The sequence below is a fragment of the Typha latifolia genome, chromosome 5 (assembly GCF_019914945.1).
Source record: "Typha latifolia isolate L0001 chromosome 5, TyphaL0001v2, whole genome shotgun sequence".
NCBI classification, from domain to species: domain Eukaryota; kingdom Viridiplantae; phylum Streptophyta; class Magnoliopsida; order Poales; family Typhaceae; genus Typha; species Typha latifolia.
In genome coordinates this window covers 11938801-11958357 of record NC_133090.1, presented here as the reverse complement: position 1 = coordinate 11958357, position 19557 = coordinate 11938801, and the positions used below count along the sequence as shown (strand labels likewise).

At 36.1% G+C, this 19557-nt stretch overlaps 3 protein-coding genes across 5 annotated transcripts; all 3 read right to left on the bottom strand.

Annotated features, from left to right (window-relative positions):
- Nucleotides 1-253: 253 nt before the first annotated feature.
- On the bottom strand, nt 254-6055 carry LOC140788877 (uncharacterized). 2 transcript variants are annotated; one of them, XM_073138364.1, is made up of 9 exons: nt 5856-6055; nt 4590-4749; nt 4362-4439; nt 2626-2790; nt 2482-2522; nt 1709-1775; nt 1407-1589; nt 603-724; nt 254-517 (listed from the first exon to the last, which is right to left on the bottom strand). In XM_073138364.1, the coding sequence occupies exons 2-8, from the start codon at nt 4739-4741 to the stop codon at nt 610-612; spliced, it is 801 nt and encodes a 266-aa protein (XP_072994465.1). In that variant the 5' UTR covers nt 4742-4749; nt 5856-6055; the 3' UTR covers nt 254-517; nt 603-609. The 2 variants fall into 2 exon arrangements, with proteins under 2 accessions (XP_072994465.1, XP_072994466.1); XM_073138365.1 differs by lacking the exon at nt 5856-6055 and adding an exon at nt 4879-5015.
- Nucleotides 6056-7467: 1412 nt separating this feature from the next.
- On the bottom strand, nt 7468-13107 carry LOC140789487 (uncharacterized protein At5g02240-like). The gene is made up of 7 exons (XM_073139200.1): nt 12785-13107; nt 11241-11512; nt 11118-11154; nt 10943-11040; nt 8903-8964; nt 8157-8280; nt 7468-7834 (listed from the first exon to the last, which is right to left on the bottom strand). Exons 1-7 carry the CDS (start codon nt 12837-12839, stop codon nt 7715-7717), a joined length of 768 nt encoding a protein of 255 aa, XP_072995301.1. The 5' UTR covers nt 12840-13107; the 3' UTR covers nt 7468-7714.
- Nucleotides 13108-13619: 512 nt separating this feature from the next.
- On the bottom strand, nt 13620-19500 carry LOC140788325 (ATP-dependent zinc metalloprotease FTSH 8, mitochondrial-like). 2 transcript variants are annotated; one of them, XM_073137533.1, is made up of 8 exons: nt 19297-19500; nt 18998-19229; nt 18850-18924; nt 17654-17787; nt 17025-17510; nt 15914-16681; nt 15142-15369; nt 13620-14346 (listed from the first exon to the last, which is right to left on the bottom strand). In XM_073137533.1, the coding sequence occupies exons 1-8, from the start codon at nt 19354-19356 to the stop codon at nt 13864-13866; spliced, it is 2466 nt and encodes an 821-aa protein (XP_072993634.1). In that variant the 5' UTR covers nt 19357-19500; the 3' UTR covers nt 13620-13863. The 2 variants fall into 2 exon arrangements, with proteins under 2 accessions (XP_072993634.1, XP_072993635.1); XM_073137534.1 differs by having other exon boundaries at nt 15174-15369; nt 19297-19488.
- Nucleotides 19501-19557: the final 57 nt, after the last annotated feature.

Here is a 19557-nt window from a genome sequence, read left to right as displayed (position 1 = left end):
GGCTGCTGCTCATTGCGTTGGCATAGTTTCCAACAAAACTGAGCTATGCATTAGCTTACGTGAAGTCTGGAGTTATATACGCTGTTCTCTGATCGCCCTAATCAAATTGCATAATAATTCGAAAAAGGTTTGTTAATTGTTATAACGTTTCTTCCATTTCATAGTTATGCCCCCCACCCAATGGAGTAAAGAATACTACTAGTCGCCCTGATGTTGCCCCGTTCATCTCATCTAGCACACGAAAATTAACACATGATGAAAGTCTCATCCCTAAGGCTGGCATAGCAAAAAGAGGCCCAGAGACTCAAAACATTCATGACCAAAGTTCGAAAGCAAGTAATATTATCTGCTACACAACACTGATCAAACAGCACCGAGACAAATAACTAGTACACACCATAACTAGTTCCAGGTAGTAAATAGCTTTTAGAAACTTAGTTATCCATGAAGCTTTGAAAGTCCTAACAAAGTCTTTTTGCTGAGGTAACACCCCAAAAATTGCATAGAGCTCCATAATCTGCAGAACAAAGGAAATGCAAGCAAGGCATCAGCTACTCAGGAGAATAAACCATCTTATAGCAAGACAAAGCATTTTTACTTGCCTTCAAATTACTTGCTGCGGCCAGGGGACAAGTCAGCAGACCTTGATCGCGATCCAGGAGGTGAACCTGAGGTACGCCTTGGTGACCTCCAGTGGGATCCCTCAGCACCACGTGGAGACTTTCTGTATGAATCGCCACAAAAGAATATAACAAATGATGCAAACAAAAAAATCCAAAAGAGTAAAAATAGAAATTAAAAGTTAAAAAGGAAAAATTGAAGAGAAGAAAAGGTTCGTGATTTTACAGCGTATACAACATATATACTCTATATCCACTGAATATGCATATGATAACAAAAATCTCTATTGAAAATTGATGGACTGAAAATTTTCATCTCTCCACTCCATATTTTTTTCAGCTGTTTGTGAGTGTTATTAATACTTCCTGGTGCTTTATTTATATATCTATCATGCTGTTTGTTAAGTTCTTTTGGTGACAACATTTATTCTAATGAACTTTATTGAAATTGTTAGATCTCATTGGCTTGTTAGTTACTTAGTTAATCATATGATCCTAAATTGCCATTCTATTCGTGAATACAGTTATGATTAAGATGACTGCCCAAATGTCACTGGCCATCTTTAGTCATTTATACAGTATGCACTTTATGTATATTAAGTATAAAAGTACAATAAATAAACAGTATACCAGAAAAATATGTAGACATTATAACTAAAATTCAGCAACAAGTTTGACTGTATGCACTGTAATCCAGATAAGTGAAGTAACAAAGATCGAGATTAGTAGTTCACTACCCACAATTACAAGAATGTAAATAAGCATTTTGAAAACATGAAAACTTACTCATTATAACCATTGTCAGCTTCATGTCTATTAGCGTCACTATTACTGGGAGAATATGACCTGCGGTTTCTATCGTCATCACGATCTCTTGGCTGATCCCGTGGTGATTTTGTATGACGTGACTGCTTTCTGCGTGGGGAAGCAGAGTAGTCACCCCGACGTCTTGGTGCAGGAGAGTATGATCTGTTTTCCCCCCCAAAAAAAAAGAACGAAGATATAGGATGAGCTTGATGATAGTCATACTGGGACAAGTCTCCAAGTAAATGTCAGCTCATATTGTAAAAAATTAAGATCCTCCTAACCTTGACTGCTGGCGAGCCCGAGAAGCTGATGAATAGCGAGGAGAGCGTGAACGAGAACGGGACCGTCCTGCCATATTGACCAGCCATTCCCAAAATGAGCAAACTCACAGACAGTTTACAATTTTACAGTATTTACAGTTGCAACAACAATAGAATGTCTAGCAGTGAACGGCCTAGAAAACATAAAGCAAAACAATGTGAGGGAAAAAAAACAACTGTAGGCATGTGAAGAATATGAAGTGCAAACACCGTAGAGAGAGCTGGCACATATCCAGTACCAACTGGCAAAAGAACTAGAAAAATATATACTTCCATGATAGCAAGTGATCTGAAGTTCTGCGATCAAACTCTTGAATCATAATCAGCAGAAATGTTAATGCTAGTGAATTCCTTGCGAAACCAACATAAAAAGGAAGAGGTAAACAAGGAAAAAGCAACTCATGGGACAATACAATAAAGTAAAATTTCCAGTGCTCATAATTTTCTGCCATAAGAATATAAATGTGAAAAACCAGAAGCTTTCATCAAGAATTGTTTTTCAAAACACAAGATGCACATTGGATTAAAGGGAGAGGTGATTAGGTGACAAGTTGCAGACCACTGGCAAACAGAAATCTACTTGACAATTAGGATTAGCAATAAATAATAAATTCATAATGTCAATCAGAAACTTGCATAACTATCCTTGTACTTAATGAAAAAGGGCACAACAAAGGCAACAGTACTATCTAACCCTTCCAACATAATAACAAATAGTGCAAACAGCAGATTACCATAATGAGAAGAACGATGACCATCATGACCAGAACTCCCCCTGTACAAAATGTGTCATCACATGTGAATCGCATTCAGCGGATGCATCAATACAACATAGAAATCACTAACAGATTTACTTAATCTAAGTGTGTTGAGCATACCTAACTCTAGATCTAGTACGCATTTCCTCTGGTCTTTTCCTTGACTCAGCAGCAACAACAACAGTAATCTCCCTACCACCAAATAGTTGGCGATTCATGTGATATTGGGCTTCTGATGCATCACAAGGGTCAACAAACTGCACAAATGCAAATCCTCGAGGCTCCCTGCATCAAATTTCAAAAAAAAAAATCAGGAAAGAAAAGCAACACTACAGAAGCACAAGACCATCAAATGTCAGATAATAATATGTGCTTACTATTTCTACCATCACAATAAAATCACTCAACATGCTTCAATAGTTCTTGAGGAAGCACAGAAAACAACTTACTAACTTTTCCATCAAAATTGTAGTCAAGTGTCACAAAAAGCAGTTAGCAGTCCAGGCTCAGAACATTTCTTCTCTTATTCATATCTTCATATATTTCTTGACTTCAAATTCTTCAATGATTGAAAAAAATATCAAGCACTTGAAATCAACTTCCCTTGAAATTATCTTCTCATCCAATCAACTTTCCAATAACTCTATTCTATCTTCTCTTCATGAAACTAATTTTGTTGAAGAATCAAAACTTCTCTTGAGACAGAAACTTCTCCATTTGGACAAGACTCTACCCCATCAACCAAATGAATATGCTAGGAATGATAAACAGTGGTCTTCAGCAAACACAGGTCTTGTATTTACTTCAAACCAATAAACACCCTGAGAATAATTTCAACAAACAACTTATATTGAAAGTAAATAGAGAATAGGTATCAAACAAGAAACTTGCCACTTACAAAAACCTTCTAAATTCAACGGAATCATCCAGTATACCAAGGAAAGAGCAGACATAAATGAATTGTGTGGACATAATTGTCATTCTGATGTTACCCACCTTCAAACAAACCAAATGCGCTCAATGAACAAGAACTAACAGGTCATGCTGACCATATTTTGATGTTTAGCCCTAAAATCCAAAAGTAGGGTCTGGATTAAAGCATCTACATGTCGATAGGCAATGGTCCAGAATAGATTATTCAATTATTTGCAGAAATTTAGTGGGCCAAAGTCCAAATAATTACCACAAAAGAATTATTCCACACGGTTCGATTCATTTTAGGAGATTATCATAGCTCAGCTTCAAATAGAGATCTACCAAATGAGGTCTTACAATCTGTGAAATGGGCTGTCCAAATTCTTAAAATAAATTGATTTCAACACACGAGTTTCGAGTATTTCAGCCTCTCATAGTAAGAATATACAAAATACAAAATAAATAAATACCAAGATCTACTGTTTAGCAATATTCAGAACATTCATGCACAAGGTCAAGGTTTTTGTTTCCAGAGGCAAATTGCAGATAAGTAAATCATGTTCAAAACTTCAAATTATCTATATGGTTTATATTTCACATCGGACCACTTAGATGTAGGGATATAAAACATAAAATACTTAAAATGCATTATCATTCTTCTAGAGGCATTACTCTGTAAACCACACACACAACTCAAATCCGGTACACTCAGTCAAAATTCCATAACCCGCAAAACCATCATAAAATCTGATTCTTCAAACTATGTATCGGCCATACTTCCAGAGGAAATATCAATATCAGTGGCTGTTAACAAGAAAATAAAATCATGCTTTCTATAGAGGACACTTGGAACACCAGAAGTTGGTCAAGCGAATAGACAAACAGCCCTTTGGCAAATAATAAGACTTCCAACAAGGAAGTCAATCAACAAAAATTCTCACCCAGTGTAATAGTCCTTTGGCAAATAAACATCCCTTACAGGACCAAATCGTTCAAAAGGAGCTCGAAGATCCTCTGATCTGCAAAGAGGAAAAAAGATAAATCATTTGAGGAAAATGAAAAATCAGCTAAGAATAAAAAAGAAATTTAGTTCCACAAAACTTACTAACAAGAAAATAATAACATGCAAAAAAAATTTGGGCAACCATTGAGTGAGATTAGAGGACTACCGGCAATTCAAGGGAATATTTCGAACCAAAAGACTTCCGTTGTTTTGTTCCTTGCGTCCATAATGCCCGCCGTAGCCCCTCCTTGGTGGACTTCTTCCTCTACCACCGTATCCCCTCCTTGGAGGACTACGATATGGGCTGTACCTCCTCATTCAGAGATCTGATAAAAATTAGAAATATGTCATCTTCACTAAGATACTAGGCTAGATGCAATGATGCACAAAAGGAGATGACATGTATGTGGTCTTCATACAGAAACAACAAATTGGAGAAAGAGATAAATGACTACCTCATCATCAACTGATCAACAAGCATTGTATGGCCTCATAGTTTCCTATGGCTTTTGACATTATTTGTTATTTATCTTCCTGAGTCATAATGGAGGAGCACACTCTGAACTCTCCAAAATTTCTTTCCCAGTGTTCAAATTTGGGTGTTTAAATGTGTTTTACAAAATTCTGGAATCTCAAGTGCAGATTGAATTCATTATCCATTAATAAGAAATTTAATTGAGTGGAAATAAATGAAGATTGGAAACGATAAATAAAAGGGACTCTTGAATTCTGGAAAAAGAAATCTAGATTCGTTTTGGCAAGGAGTAGGCTTACAGTTAAGCCATATTAACCAAGATGTTGACTTGGCTTCCCGGTTACTTAAAGCATGAGTGCAGTTGAAGAGAAGGGCAACAGTGGCTCTTAAAAAGTTCAAGAAAAATTAAAAAAAGAAATTTCTTTTTCAAGAATATGGCTATCTAGCATATCTGAACAAAAAGAAAAATTCAACGAGACCACATTCTGAGATTAACAGCAAGTCCCTTCGGATGAATTAAAGTGTGTCTTGACATGTATAGTACGTCTCTAATACATCATAACAGATGGTCGTTAAATCTAACAACTCGTAGCAACGAGCAGATTAAATAAGATAGCAAAAAAGTATCATAACAAACACCATCCAAAGCTCTCCGAACCAAATATTTCAACAGAAGATTCAATAAAATAGCAATTCAATCGAAAGAAAGATAGCAGCACCATCTCGACATGCAAATACTTTCTTGTTATCTCTCTTCAAATTCAAGCAATTATATTCACAGATGGCTAAATCTCAACAGGAAACATCAAATCGGGAAAAAGACCGCAGAACTGGATGGCATTCGAGAAAGAAACTCCTAAGAGGAGACGAGACCCATGCTCTACGAATCCGAGAGACAGAATAAGAATAAAGTTGGAAAACCCTAGATTTTTCGATGCAAAGTAGTATGAGACGTACCTGAGAGAGAGAGAGAGAGAGAGAGAGAGAGAGAGAGAGAGAGAGAGAGAGGAAATCTAGTTCTTCCAAGATTGGCGAAAGGATCAAGAGAAAAAGAAACAAATCCTAGGGAGGACGGCCGAGCGAAGGGAGTCTTGAATCGACGAAACCCTAGGCTGGAGAACACCACAGTGTCGTAAATGGGAACGACTTTATGTAATATATTACTTAAAAAGAGGGGTGTTACACTGATACGACGTGTCGACACAGGATCGTTACGGTGTATGCTGTTACATCCCGAACAGCAACGGGAAAGTATTTTACTTTTTGTTTGTTTGTTTTTTCATGTACAACCCGTATACCTTCTAAATTTCGTATTAACGTAAATACCCTTCAAAACCTATTATTTTTTCATATATTAATTTAATCATTTAATATATGAAAATACTTGAGCCAGTTTATAACGGTTGAAATAGGAATAACAATTCCGATTTATTATTATCAAAATAAGAAATTTATTTTAGTAATAATTATTTTGCTCTAATATTTATGAAATAAGAGTGTAATAATTATTTTCGATACGGAATGTCATCTTTAATATTTGGATCGGTTGCTGAGAAAAAATATTCACCAGATATTCTCCCGTAGTTAGAAAATTATGAAACTAAGGATGATCGATTTACAACTTTCTGATCTACGTTTTTGGTATTTTATGACCATTTCAGATTCGGACTATAACTGGGATGAAAATATGCAAGAGTAGGAGTGATGGTGGTGGTGATGGATAGAGATGATGATAGAGTTATGAATAATAATTGAGATGAAGTTAGATGGTTGATGTAATTTAAAAGATAAGGATGAAAGAGGAGAAGTGGCCCAGATCTCAAGGAGGAGGGATGACTCAATAGACGAGGGAGATTAGAAGATAGATGTGACCTTGCCAACGGTTGAAGTGACTGGTTAGTGAAGAAGGAGGAGGGAAATTATGATAGAGAGACTAGAAAGATGATAGAAGAAAATAGAAATCAAGTTTTATTCATCATAATAATTTTAGTAATTTTGGTTGCCATCCACACCTTTTAAGAGGTTAATCAATAAACCAAAATAACAATTATTAACCATAATAATAGTAGACTCTCGTCAATCGCGTTCGAACACACCAAAAGTATTCTCTGCTGATGTAAAAACGCACATTTTACGTTCTCAAAATACAGATTTATTTATTAAAAAAAGATTACTTTATTATATTTATTAATAATATTTATATTTACAGTTTAGATAAAAATGCAATAGACGCAATGATGTAAAAAAGAATCTAAGAACAATGAGTAAAATGTAAAATGTATTCAACCTTATTCTACTATGGGCAGCATCAGAATGATTCAAAGAGCTCAACACTAACAGGATAATCCTCTGGCTTATTCTTCATTAGGAGACAAAGGATTTATATATATATTACGGGGCATATGTTTCAATAAAAGGAATTCTATTCACATCTGATCAACAATCATACAGGAAAGAAGATAAATATGGTCGCATAAAACACAGCAACAAGGTTTAGATAAAAAATTCTTCTATAAAAAGGTTTAGATAAAAAAAAAATTGCTTGAAAAAATATAAGCCATCCACAATCTAGTGTAATCTGCTGTGCTAACATATATTTTATTTTAAATGATCATGAAGTGCTAGATCTCAAATTTGAGATATAATGTCATAAGAATTAACAGAAAATAGAGTATGACATTGTACAACAGTCATCTTCTTTCTCACCTCCTAAATATGAATATTTAGGAATAACATTCATCAGCTTCAACAGCAGCAACAACAATTAAATGATCAGTTATGCTCTTCTTGCTGCACAGTCTACCATCAGGGAGCTATCAGAATCGGCTGGTGATTTGTGAGAAAAGCTGCTTAAAATCTTTTGTTGGTGTACCTGCACCCTCCGGTTTCGATGCCAAATCAAATGCCTTGAACTTTGACTCCTCAAAATGAAGTGCCTGTACAAATCAAAAGCTAATTTACAAAGGTGCTTCTTTATAGCCTAATATGCACTTAGGATATAATGAGTCCTAACAAACGAATTCATACACTGGACTAATAAAGCACAACAAATTGACAGCATTCCATCGAGTACTCATATAGAAATCTATGGAGAAGCAGAAAGTGAGTACCACCACTAGATGAAGTTTATCTTTGCTGATGAAATTAATAAATCCGATAGTCATGACAAAGCAAGTTTATGCATTGCTGGTTCAAATTCAGGTAGTCAGATACATCAAAAAATTCTAGCTACTGTAAGTCAGTACCAGGCACTCATACCTGAATGCAGACTTCTGCAACATCGGCCCTTGGGACTGTCTTTGTATCAGTTTGGAGAAGTTCATCGTCCTTTCCCACAAGCAACTCCCTTATGCCTCCATCTTTATCTTGCAATCCTCCAGCCCTATCACAGACACCAGAATAGTAGAATACTGGTGGGTTAGTCCTAATGTTACTTCAACAGTATTATGCTTGAGTCTATCTGAAACAGTACCAAACCTAGGGTTTCACCGGACAGAAAATTAAAAGGTCTTCTAACTAACGGTGGGATTTCTAGAAACAAACAAGATTGTTTCCCTTAATAATGTTATCATAAATTCATAGTATCATTTCATGCAGAAACCCACAACGAATGGGTAATATAAGACATGAGCACCTACTCTTCTACTGGAAGGGTCATGCAAGGTACATAGTATATGTTTCTGGTTAGGCACTAACATTTTGGCAGTATTCTATTCTGTTCTTGTAAATGAAAAAACATCTGCAATGATGGATGTCTTTTTAGAATGGTATGAACACTATCATTCATGACTGATCTGAACCTCTCATGGTCGATCTCCTGCTTCTGAAGGGACTGAAAATTACCAGCATATAGAACAAAAAGAGTAAAACACCATCAATCAATTCTCAGAAAAGAAAATATCAAAGCTAAATTATCATGGACCTAAAGTACAATATATAACCAAATTCTATCCTGATATATCAATATCAGAGAGCTACCTATTCATTTTAAAAGAAAAAGCTACCTTACTATTGTATAAGGTACCCCTGAGTCTGCTAAATACTGTTCTGCCTTGCGCTTCCATACCTGCAAGAAAAGATAAATATCATCATATAAGTGTTGGCATGTGCGGTTGGTTTACTACTCTGAAAAAATAAATATAAAAAGACTCCTGCTACGATTTATGACTCAGTTAGCTTTTCTTTGAGGAAGAACTATAGATAGGCCAATGGATTGAGCTCTGGGCTTCAATTGGTCATGGGAAATCCTGGATTTAAATAGTAGCTGCATTTAGCAAAATTCGCTATGCAGTATGGGTTTTGCATGCCAAAATGTGCCCAAATAATATGGGCAAAGACAAATTGAAGATTATGTGAAGCCACCAGCTGTGTAAAGTTAGTATGAGTGGTGCAAGAATTGCATAAAAACTTTAGTTTCTATTGATTACTGTAAAAAAAGTTCATAAATAACACAAACTTGAAATGCTGTAGAACATAACATTCCACCCACCACCCACCAAATTAGACATGCAACGGTGAATGTGCGAATTTTCATCATGCACTCAAATTCAGAAACTAATAAGGTGCTCTCTTTCTTATGATGATTCTAGAGCCAGAGGTAGACAATTTCGGAAACATCGACCATAGGATTTATCATAGACAAATTAGTCGAGGCTTTCTTATTTATTTATTTATTTAGGGGGCAGGGGGGTTTAAATACAATTTTATTCTTCTGTACTTATTTCTAAAATCACTTTACTCTTGCGTAATTCAAAAAGTCACGAACCAATCCTTACACTTACGATTAAAATAAGACAGTTTTTCTATCAAAGTTAATAGAGCACGTCTAAATGACCAAAATACCTTATTGTGTTTATACCCAAAATAGATGGGGTTTTGATTTAAATTTTTGTTTAACCCATATTCGTCTTCTTTCTAGATATGATCTAACTACTAAATTTCATAAAAACTCAGGTTTAATAATACTTACTATATAGTTGACACAATCTAAAAAGTAAAAGAAAATATTTGAGTATTCTTTGAATAAAAAGAAATAGTTATATAAGAAGGAAAAGACATTTTTGTCCATAAAAAAGATTAGAAATAGAGGGAATTTATTCCGCTATTCAATTTTAGATATTTTTTTGGGCGCGCTCAGTTAATTTAGATATAAAAACTAACGGTGTCACTTTAGTCTTATGTATATAGACTAGTTTAAAACTTTTTAAAGTACAAATGAAAACATAATTTTAAGCATAAGTATGAGGAAAAAAATATTTAACCCTTTTTTTAATCTCATGGATATTTATTTCGTGTATGGAAGGTACTTTGGTGTAAGTCATGGTATATATGGACTATTAAAGCTGCAGTATGTCATTTATAATTGAGAACATCTCATAAATGATATCTCAATTCAAAGGGGGTAAATCTGAAAAGGAGCAGGCAAAGGACTGAGTCCTAGAACTAGTAGATGCACATCAAAAGTGCATTACAGACCCACCCTGCTAGAGGTAAAATTAGATCTCCAGAGTTAATGCTGACAATTAGATTGCCAAACCTTGTAGTCTTAAGTGAGTGCCAAGAAAAAAGCTCCAGCGAATTTGTCAGAAGTATAAATTGAGAAGTACCTTGCAATCTCATTTCAATTGTCAGTTTGTCAAATTGCTTCTTCTAAATTACATCATCTTTAACATATCTTAAGACTCCATGGAGGCCTTAAACATCTCAAGGTTTTGTTTAGTATCAAAAACATCTTCAGAACAACGATAAAATTTTCTCATTCACATTCAAGCACAAAAGAATCCAAATTCTTTTCCATTTGAACCTAGTAAAATTCACTCGAACACAAAAATTCAAATAAGGTCTCATGCTAGTGCAGTTTAAGAATTGTGTTCTCAAATTATATCTTAAAAGATAGATGAAAATATTCAACCTAAATCAGTTCATTGAAAAATACAAGTGGAGTCAAAACAAGAAATGGGAACTGCAACAAAATATAGACAATTTAGGGAAACACAAAGGAAGGACAATTCTTAAGTCTTTATAAACCAAACCCAATTACTTACCAATATATTGCCATTTCCAAGGCTATTCAATGGATGGTTAGGGTTTGTTCCTCCCATTGATCCAACCAAAACTATATGCTTCACACCAGAAGCCTTAGCTGTACAAGACAAACTATTTAACAAAGCCTGTAGCTAGTACAGATGGAATCATGACTCAGGAAAATAAGAATCTTACCAGAATCAATCTGATTCTTCTGGCCGATCCAATCAACCTAACACACAAAAGACTAAGGTGATCAGTATTAGAAGAAAATCCAAGCAAAAAGAATCTTCACAAGAAATAGGCTGTGCAAGTTACCTGTTCAGGGTATAATCCATCTTCATAATAGAACTCAGGCCTTCCACCTTTGCTAGGGTCAAACCCAGGCTTCATTTTAGGAACAGCACTTGTGAGAATGATGAGAGCATCAATGCCTTGAACAGCAGGGATAAGACGATCTGCATCCCTTATATCAGCTATGTAAACATCATCAGCTCCCCCAACCTTTTCTTTGCTTTCCTCTGTCCTGACTAGACCTCTAGCAATATATTGTTCAGATCTCTCCTTCAATTTTCTATACACAATTTGGCCTAAAGGTAAAAGAGGGTGTAAATATTTAAGATAGACATAAATGCAAACCTTATATTCTGTGGCAGAAAAAGAAGCTTGATCAACATGTAATACTCTAGGAACTAATGTTGTAATGTCCTAGCCACTTAATTATAGTATCTTGGACTTAAACACCAGTACTGTCGTATTCCTAATTCCAACCAAAAGACACAATAAAGCAATGTCAGGTTGAGCGAAATTTTGGATAAAAAAGAAAATCTTACAAACCTATAAACCTAAAGGTACTAACAAAAAAGCATGCCAACAAATAATAACTGAAAGAGGTTCAAGTTCCATTTAATATAAAAGGTACCAAATTCATGCTAGGTAGGTTATACAAAAAAATAGGTAAGTTGCTTGGTGCTAACTGAAGATTGACGATCTACTAAAGATTCATCTTTTGACTCATCTAAGCAATCTAGAGAAGAAAAGGGGAGAAAAGAAGAAAAAAGGCCTCAATCTATGATTAGTGAGCAATTGAGCATTCACCGGTCTAAATTTTACGAAATAGTTTCACATATAATCAACAATTTTCAGGCCTCCTTTTTGACAAAATAAGATAGGCTAGAGAACAACTCAAAAATAAAGGGATCCAAAAGAATTGACAAACTTATAGCTGGTTGTCAAACGAGACATTAACCCACTAGAATTGGTGCCAACTTCCAGACTAAAGCAAATTCACACAATATATATTTGCAAAAAATGCCAAAGGACCAATCACAGGTTAGTAATATCTAATTGTAGTTGCAGTTTAGGCTCGGAAACAACCCCCTCTAGAAGTCCTCTCGACACGAGAATAGCCTAGATGAGGAAGAAAGGTGACACCTTTAATTAGAGGATTTCTTCATATGAAGGCACTTTCTAAAGCTACAGAACCAAATAAACCACAATCCCAACTTATCTTACTTCACATTTTCGTCCCATTCGTGTAAACCGACAAACACTACTTATAAGCCAAATCATCTTGTACGTGAAGGGTTAAAGTTCAACCCTCCTCTCATTCCGATTCCAGTGTTACTATTATCTCACTTTATAATTAGATGCATTCGACCTCACGCAAGGTCGTTCCTTTCTTAATCCGGATCCAACTAAATAATTTCCCTGTCGAACCCTATCTTCTAATGACTCGTCCAATGCATCCACTCGATCTTAACGAGATACCGACAAAGTCATAAGCCCTAGAACAGAGAGAGAAAGATCCAATCCAATCGAGACAAACTATTCTCAGCAATGGTGAGAGAGATAGAGTTGACCTGTTCGGCCGCCGGCGCCGGTGACGAGTACCGTTCTCCGAGAGGCATCCGCCATGGCCACACTATCACTCGATACACACGAGTGGGTGGGTGAGAGAGAGAGAGAGAGAGAGAGAGAGAGAGAGAGATGCACCGGAAATGGATGTCTCTAGAAAGTTGAACAAGCAGTGGTTACGATGCTATGGGCGTGGGCGTGGAGGGAGTTGAGGACACGGCTCGGTAGATATTTACGAAAAATCTTGTGCGGTCAGTGCCGACGTTAATCATAATCATGCGCACTGGGAAAGTCGTCGCGCCGAGATACGTAGGTTGCCGAGATGTTCATTAAACCAGTAAAACATAGAGTTTTTAACTACCCCTGTTCTAAATTTCTTTTACCGAAATAGGCTACTCATTAAATTTATTATTAAATATAATTTAATTCACTGCAGTTCTAATAAAAATATTAAACTGATTAATGTTATATATATATATATATATACTTAATTTTTAAGATAAAAAAATATCTAAAGATAAAAATACTGAACTAATCAGTATTTTAAAAAATATTAATTATGACTATAATAAATTAGACCCTATTAATAATAAGTTTAATCGGCAAAATATATGCTTTTGTGTTTGCTTTCTTTCTTTGATTCACACGTATATAAATGTTGATCTGGATAAACTAGTTGACGTCATAAATTTTCGTCAGGCTTGCAAAAAATGAGCAATTCAAAGATAATTCATCTGACACCCACATCCAGATTTTCCTATTGCCCGGGGAAAAAAATTTATCACCATTAATTCTGAGCCAAAAGATATTGAGACAGGAATTATGAGGGTGGCCATGATATTTCGAAAGCTTTTCTAGAATCAAATATATATATAAAAAGAATAAGAAAAGAAAGAGAATCCCTATTCACATTATTAGGTCATACTGCGAGCCCAACTCAACATTTAGGTTAGTTTCTAAACTATAACTATTCCTCATTACACCTAAAAAAAGTGTGATTCAAATGTGGATGTTCATTCTGACAATATGTTGAGCTGCAAGGAAAACCAAGAATAAATACTGTACAAGCACGACATTATCCCTGTTACGTCGGCACAACATCGTCGGTAAGCGGTGGTGATTCACCATCTGCTATTGCAGCACCTTCTGTGGGTTCTTGGCCCTTATTTTGCTCTTCATCTTGGAACCCTAGCTTGAATGTATCATAATTTGTTGGCTCATTTGATTTGAATGGCCGTTCTCCCAGTACGCGGACCAAATCATCCTGGTGAAGAACTTCCTTCTCGAGCAGCAGCTCTGCAATCTGGACAACATGGTCCTTGTGCTCCTTTATTAGCTTGATGGTTCTTTCATAGGCTTTAGCGACCCATTCTCTCACCTCGCTGTCGATGATGGCTCCAGTCTTGCTGCTGTAGGGCTTGCTCATTTCATAACCATCCTCTCTCTGAGGAAAGGAAAGGAGCCCAACCTTGTTGCTGAAGCCATAGACTGCAACCTGAGCATAAGTCATCTTGGTCACCTTCTCCAGGTCGTTCTGAGCACCAGTAGATATCCTCCCAAGCAAGATCTGGAGACCAATTCAATGAAAACATCAACTTGTATCCTTATGAATGACATTAAAATTAACAACTCTCTAGAATTTCATGATCTCCATTAATTTGCAAGCAAAAATGAAATTATGCCATAAATAAATGGGACAGAGAAAGAAAGATATGCAGAAGTTTCAATATATTCTTCAAAATCAACAAACAGCTTAATTGGGTGCATAGCCTTCTTTCAGATGGACATAATCAGTCTTCACACAAAAATGTTTTTAACCAACATGAAGGCCAGGATTCCTATGCTACCAAACAATCTGCTTTCATAAATGTATGAAGATGTAACAGAGAAATGTTAACCAGAAAAAGGAATGAGCAGCAGAATATCGAATATCAGCAGGGGGCACCATGTAAAAGAGTGACATTAATATGTTTAGTCTGAAATGAATTTCTGTGGTTTGTTGTGATCAAGGTGGAAACATTTGCGCAGAACTATCCGTGATCAAAGAAAGCAACATAAAATATATTTCCAACAGGAACCTGTGAAAATTGAAGATAAATAAAGAGCACAATCTTTCCCATTCAATCATCTCTATGGTACTCTTTCTTTCTTTCTTTTTTTGAGAAAATATTCTCTTTTAAATAGGAAAACCTGAAAAACAGTAATTAAGAATTAATTTTTGGGATGTACTGAATCAGGAAAATGTTTGTGTAAACAAAAGTTCCAAAAAAAGCATGCAGTTACACACACAATGCAACACTACATGCCCATGTAAAATTTTATTTATCAATTACTCAACAAAAAACAATATAGACTACTTAACCTCTTCAGATGCACGACCACCTAATGTCATACATGTCATGTCAAAGAGCTGCTCTTTGGTCATAAGAAGGTTCTCATTTGGGACGTATTGAGCAAAACCCAGAGCTGCAGTTCCACGAGGAACAATTGTAACTTTAAGGAGGGGCTCTGCATGTTCTAAAAACCATCCAGCAACAGCATGGCCCGATTCATGGTAGGCAACAGTTCGGCGTTCCAGCTTGCTGATAACCTGAAAAGGGTGACATATGACTTAGCCAATACAGCAGCCTGGAAACATTTGACAGACTCAAACCTAGATAAGACAACAATTTTATAATAAGGCAAACATTATCTAGGATGAATTTTAAAACTTAATCTCTCCCTTTAAATCAGTCAATGAGAGTAGAAAACGTCTAGCACTGTCCAACTCATGCTGAGCATGAGAGAAGTATATGTAAAGTCAGTAAGCCATGCTAGAGTGAGATATCTATCAAGACAATCTGATAGTATATACTTGCAAATAGCATTCTGAGAGTTGCTCCATACAAATAATAGCAGCAATATGACTTAAAAAAAACTAAAAAAGACAAGCATAAACTTACTAAATAGCATTCCTTGTGCTGTTCCACAATCACAATAGCAGAAATATTAATATGGAGAAAGACAACAGGAGAGCTACAAAAGTTTGTAAGCTACAATATTACTCCATATGTGCATATATATATACATGTTTATGCATATATGTTTCGACAATAGTTTATGGAGAGGTCAAACTGAATATGATGGAAACTTACCCTATTTTTCTTCTCCAAACCACCAACAATCCTATCAATAGCAGCCTCAAAATGCTGCATTGTAACATGTGTTTCCTCACTTCTCACAGCTATCAAGGCAGCTTCATTACAAACATTTGCAATATCAGCTCCAGCAAACCCAGGCGTAAGGGCAGCTAGTCTTTGAGAGTAAAACAAGGGCTCATTATCCAGTCTGATCTTTTTAAGATATATTTGGAATATCTGGTCACGACCCTTTATATCAGGTTTATCAATTGTTATTTGACGGTCAAACCGACCAGGCCTTAGCAAAGCCTTATCCAAGATATCCGGCCTATTGGTACCAGCAAGTACAACAACTCCAGCAGTTGTTCCAAATCCATCCATCTCTACAAGCAACTGGTTTAGGGTGCTTTCACGTTCATCATTTGAACCTGAGAAACCTCCTCGGCCTCTTGCCCGACCAATTGCATCAATTTCATCAATAAAAATTATACTAGGTGCACACTGTCTAGCTTCTTGAAACAAGTTTCTCACTCTGGAGGGTCCAACACCGACAAACATTTCCATGAAGTCTGAACCAGAAATAGACAAAAAGGGCACAGAGGATTCCCCTGCAGTTGCTTTCGCAAGAAGAGTCTTTCCTGTGCCAGGAGGACCTACAAGAAGAGCACCTTTGGGAATTTTTGCTCCTAATTCCTCATACTTCTTGGGATTTTTAAGGAAATGGACAAACTCCATGATTTCCTGTTTGGCTTCATCACAACCAGCGACGTCCTTAAAATATACCTGGATCACATATGGAAATATTCTGTGAGAAAGACATGACATAACAAGTTTGTTTTTTCTTATCTTCCTGAAAAAGTATATAAAAAATCAGACAAGCATAAATTCTAGAATCTAAACTGGCAAATCCATGCATGTGAAGAATGCTCATATAATGAGATGATTCATGCAAACTGAAACTTATCTGCAGTTTATAAACAGTATAGAAAAACTTTGAATATTTTAATACAATATTCTTATCCAATTGAATAGACAACTATGTTTCTAAGAGAATTTCAACAACAGCAGAAGTGACAACAAGAATTAAACAACCTGAATGAGAATATGAATGGAATAAAAGCCCAACCTTATTTTTAGAGTTCTTATCCATCTTTGTCACGTGAGCCTTTCCAATGTTAAATATTCCACGGTTTCCCTTTCTGGCACCACCACCACCACTAAAACCACCTTGGATTCTTCTACCCATTAGATACATAAGTCCAACAAGGAAGGCTGTAGGAGCAAATTTCAGCAATTCCTGGTACCAAACAACTTCCGAGAGATAAGTTACAGGGACATGGTCATGGGGATCTATACCCAAAGCTTCTTGGGCTTCCTCTAATTTTTCCTCAAAAGATTCCACACTTCCAATATTGAAGTAGTACTTGTATTGACTAGGAGCTTGTCGAGCAGGAATATCTGTTGTTGCACCCTGAAATTCATTGTCCTGGGTTTGATTGATTGGTGGAGGCAAGCTCTTGACATAAACTTTTGCAACTGATTTGTTGGATACAACAATGTGATCGACTAAACCAGGTTCCAGCAGTTTATTTTTGAACTCTTGAAAGCTAATCTGGAAATGACAGCACCCAAATATTATGGCACTAATATAATACTAATGCATTCCATGCACCTGATCCACACCCAATCATTTGAACAGTAGACAGAGAAAAGGTACTCAGTAATTACAAAAAACATAAATAAAATAACACTGACCTCTTTCTCCTTAAATGAACCACCAGATAAAGATGAAAGCAAGAGGCCAATAAATATAAGAGGAGCAAGGTAATTCTGCAATTGCTTCATTAAATTCTCCTGGAAATTCCATTGATCATCAGTACTTGAATCTTCTGCAGAAGAGAAAAAGAAATGAGATTATGAATTTGTGGCATGAAATTTAAACTCTATTGCAACCGAAGGATAGTTTACTTCATTAACTCATGACAATGGTCAAGGATGTATCAGTGGCATGCTAGTTCATGTAAAAAGCATGCCTAAGGATGTCGTCTATCAAGAAAAAGCATGTCTAAGGATGTGGTCTATCAAGAAAAAACATCTAGTTGAGAAACTTCTGTACTATTTAGGCATGACACCTCCCTGAATCAAACAGAGCAACTAGTGACAGTCCTATTTGAAATGTAGTCCAAACACTTCCTAATGGTTGAGCATCTTGAGCATGTATTGACATCACTCATCCATCTCAACATTGTTGTCCTCTTGGAGCAAAATTCATATTTGATAAGATGGAAAGAGTCACAAGATTCTAATATTGTATGAGAAAACAATCCAACCATCTATAAGTTCTCCTAACATGTTGAAAATAAACAAGAGAGCCCTTTGTCATGAAATATGTAAAAGTATAAAGCCAATCAGCAGGTAGAATTAACATCCATTGTTTGCAGTTTAGATTATCCAATCAAGGAGCAACACTTCAAAGTTATTTCAGATTGGGAGGCAATAACAGGAAAGTTTGTACCTTTTAAGATAAGGAGTTACATACTTCCTAGAGGAATACGTAAGCCAAAGAGAAAGACGGAATGCAATTGTAAAATATTATAACCTTATTCGCAGTTCAATCTTTAACTTCTAAACATCTTGCTCCAACATAGAAAAAGGGGATTTATACTGTCCTATAAAACTCCTCTCTAAATCTAATCGGTTCACTTTAAAGTTTAAACTTCATTTATATTTTCTATTATCCACTTAAATTAAGTATGTTAAAACAAAAATAAGATAAAATGACAAACAGAGTCCCTAACCATTGTGATTAACCACTGGCAAACTATTCAGAAGTTAAGTGTCAATTTATTACCTGGGCAAGTATAACATCAAGTGGTACCAAAACATACTTATAGTGTATACACGAGAATTCAGATACAACATTGAAGAATGAAATATAAAAGGCTTCATACCCTTTGAATCTGATTTATTATTCTGATTCCCTCTGGGAGTTTCCTCCTTCTCTTTTGGGTAGTATTTCTCATAATCTACAAAAACCAAATAAAAATTAGCTTTTTTTTAATCAAAACTTGGTAAAACCTTGACAACGCACAAACTTACTCTTCTTATCTGGAGATTCATTGGAAAAAAATCGCCTAAAACTAGGGTTCGCTAGCAGAAACCGACAGTTTCCCAGTTGATTCCCTGCCGCAACAACCTTATCCGCTCCAATGGAAGTCAAATAGCTTCTAAGAAACCGTAACCCGTCATTACCGCATCGAGAGCAGGAAGACGGCACAGGGATTTCGATCAAAAGGCCATTCCTTGCACCAAATCCACCCAAAAGAGAACCCTAAAAAGCATAACAGTTTAGATTTTACTGTTCAAAGAAACGATTACGAAAGAAGAAATTATCTTACGTTTTGGGATCGGGTGCGAGCAGATCGCGATAGAGAGCGCCCGAGGCTGGAAAAACTCATGCTTCGATTGAATGGTGCATAGAGTGGTAAATCCTAGAGAGAGAGAAGATTCGATGGAAAACCTCGGCGGAGAAGGGGGACCGGAGATGAGGAGGAAGGAGTCGGGTTTTTTTTTTTTTTATAGTGAAAAAAAAGGGTGGAGTCGGAGGCAGAGAGGAGAGGTAGAAGAGTTTGAGTTACGCAGTGGTAGTTGATCGTATG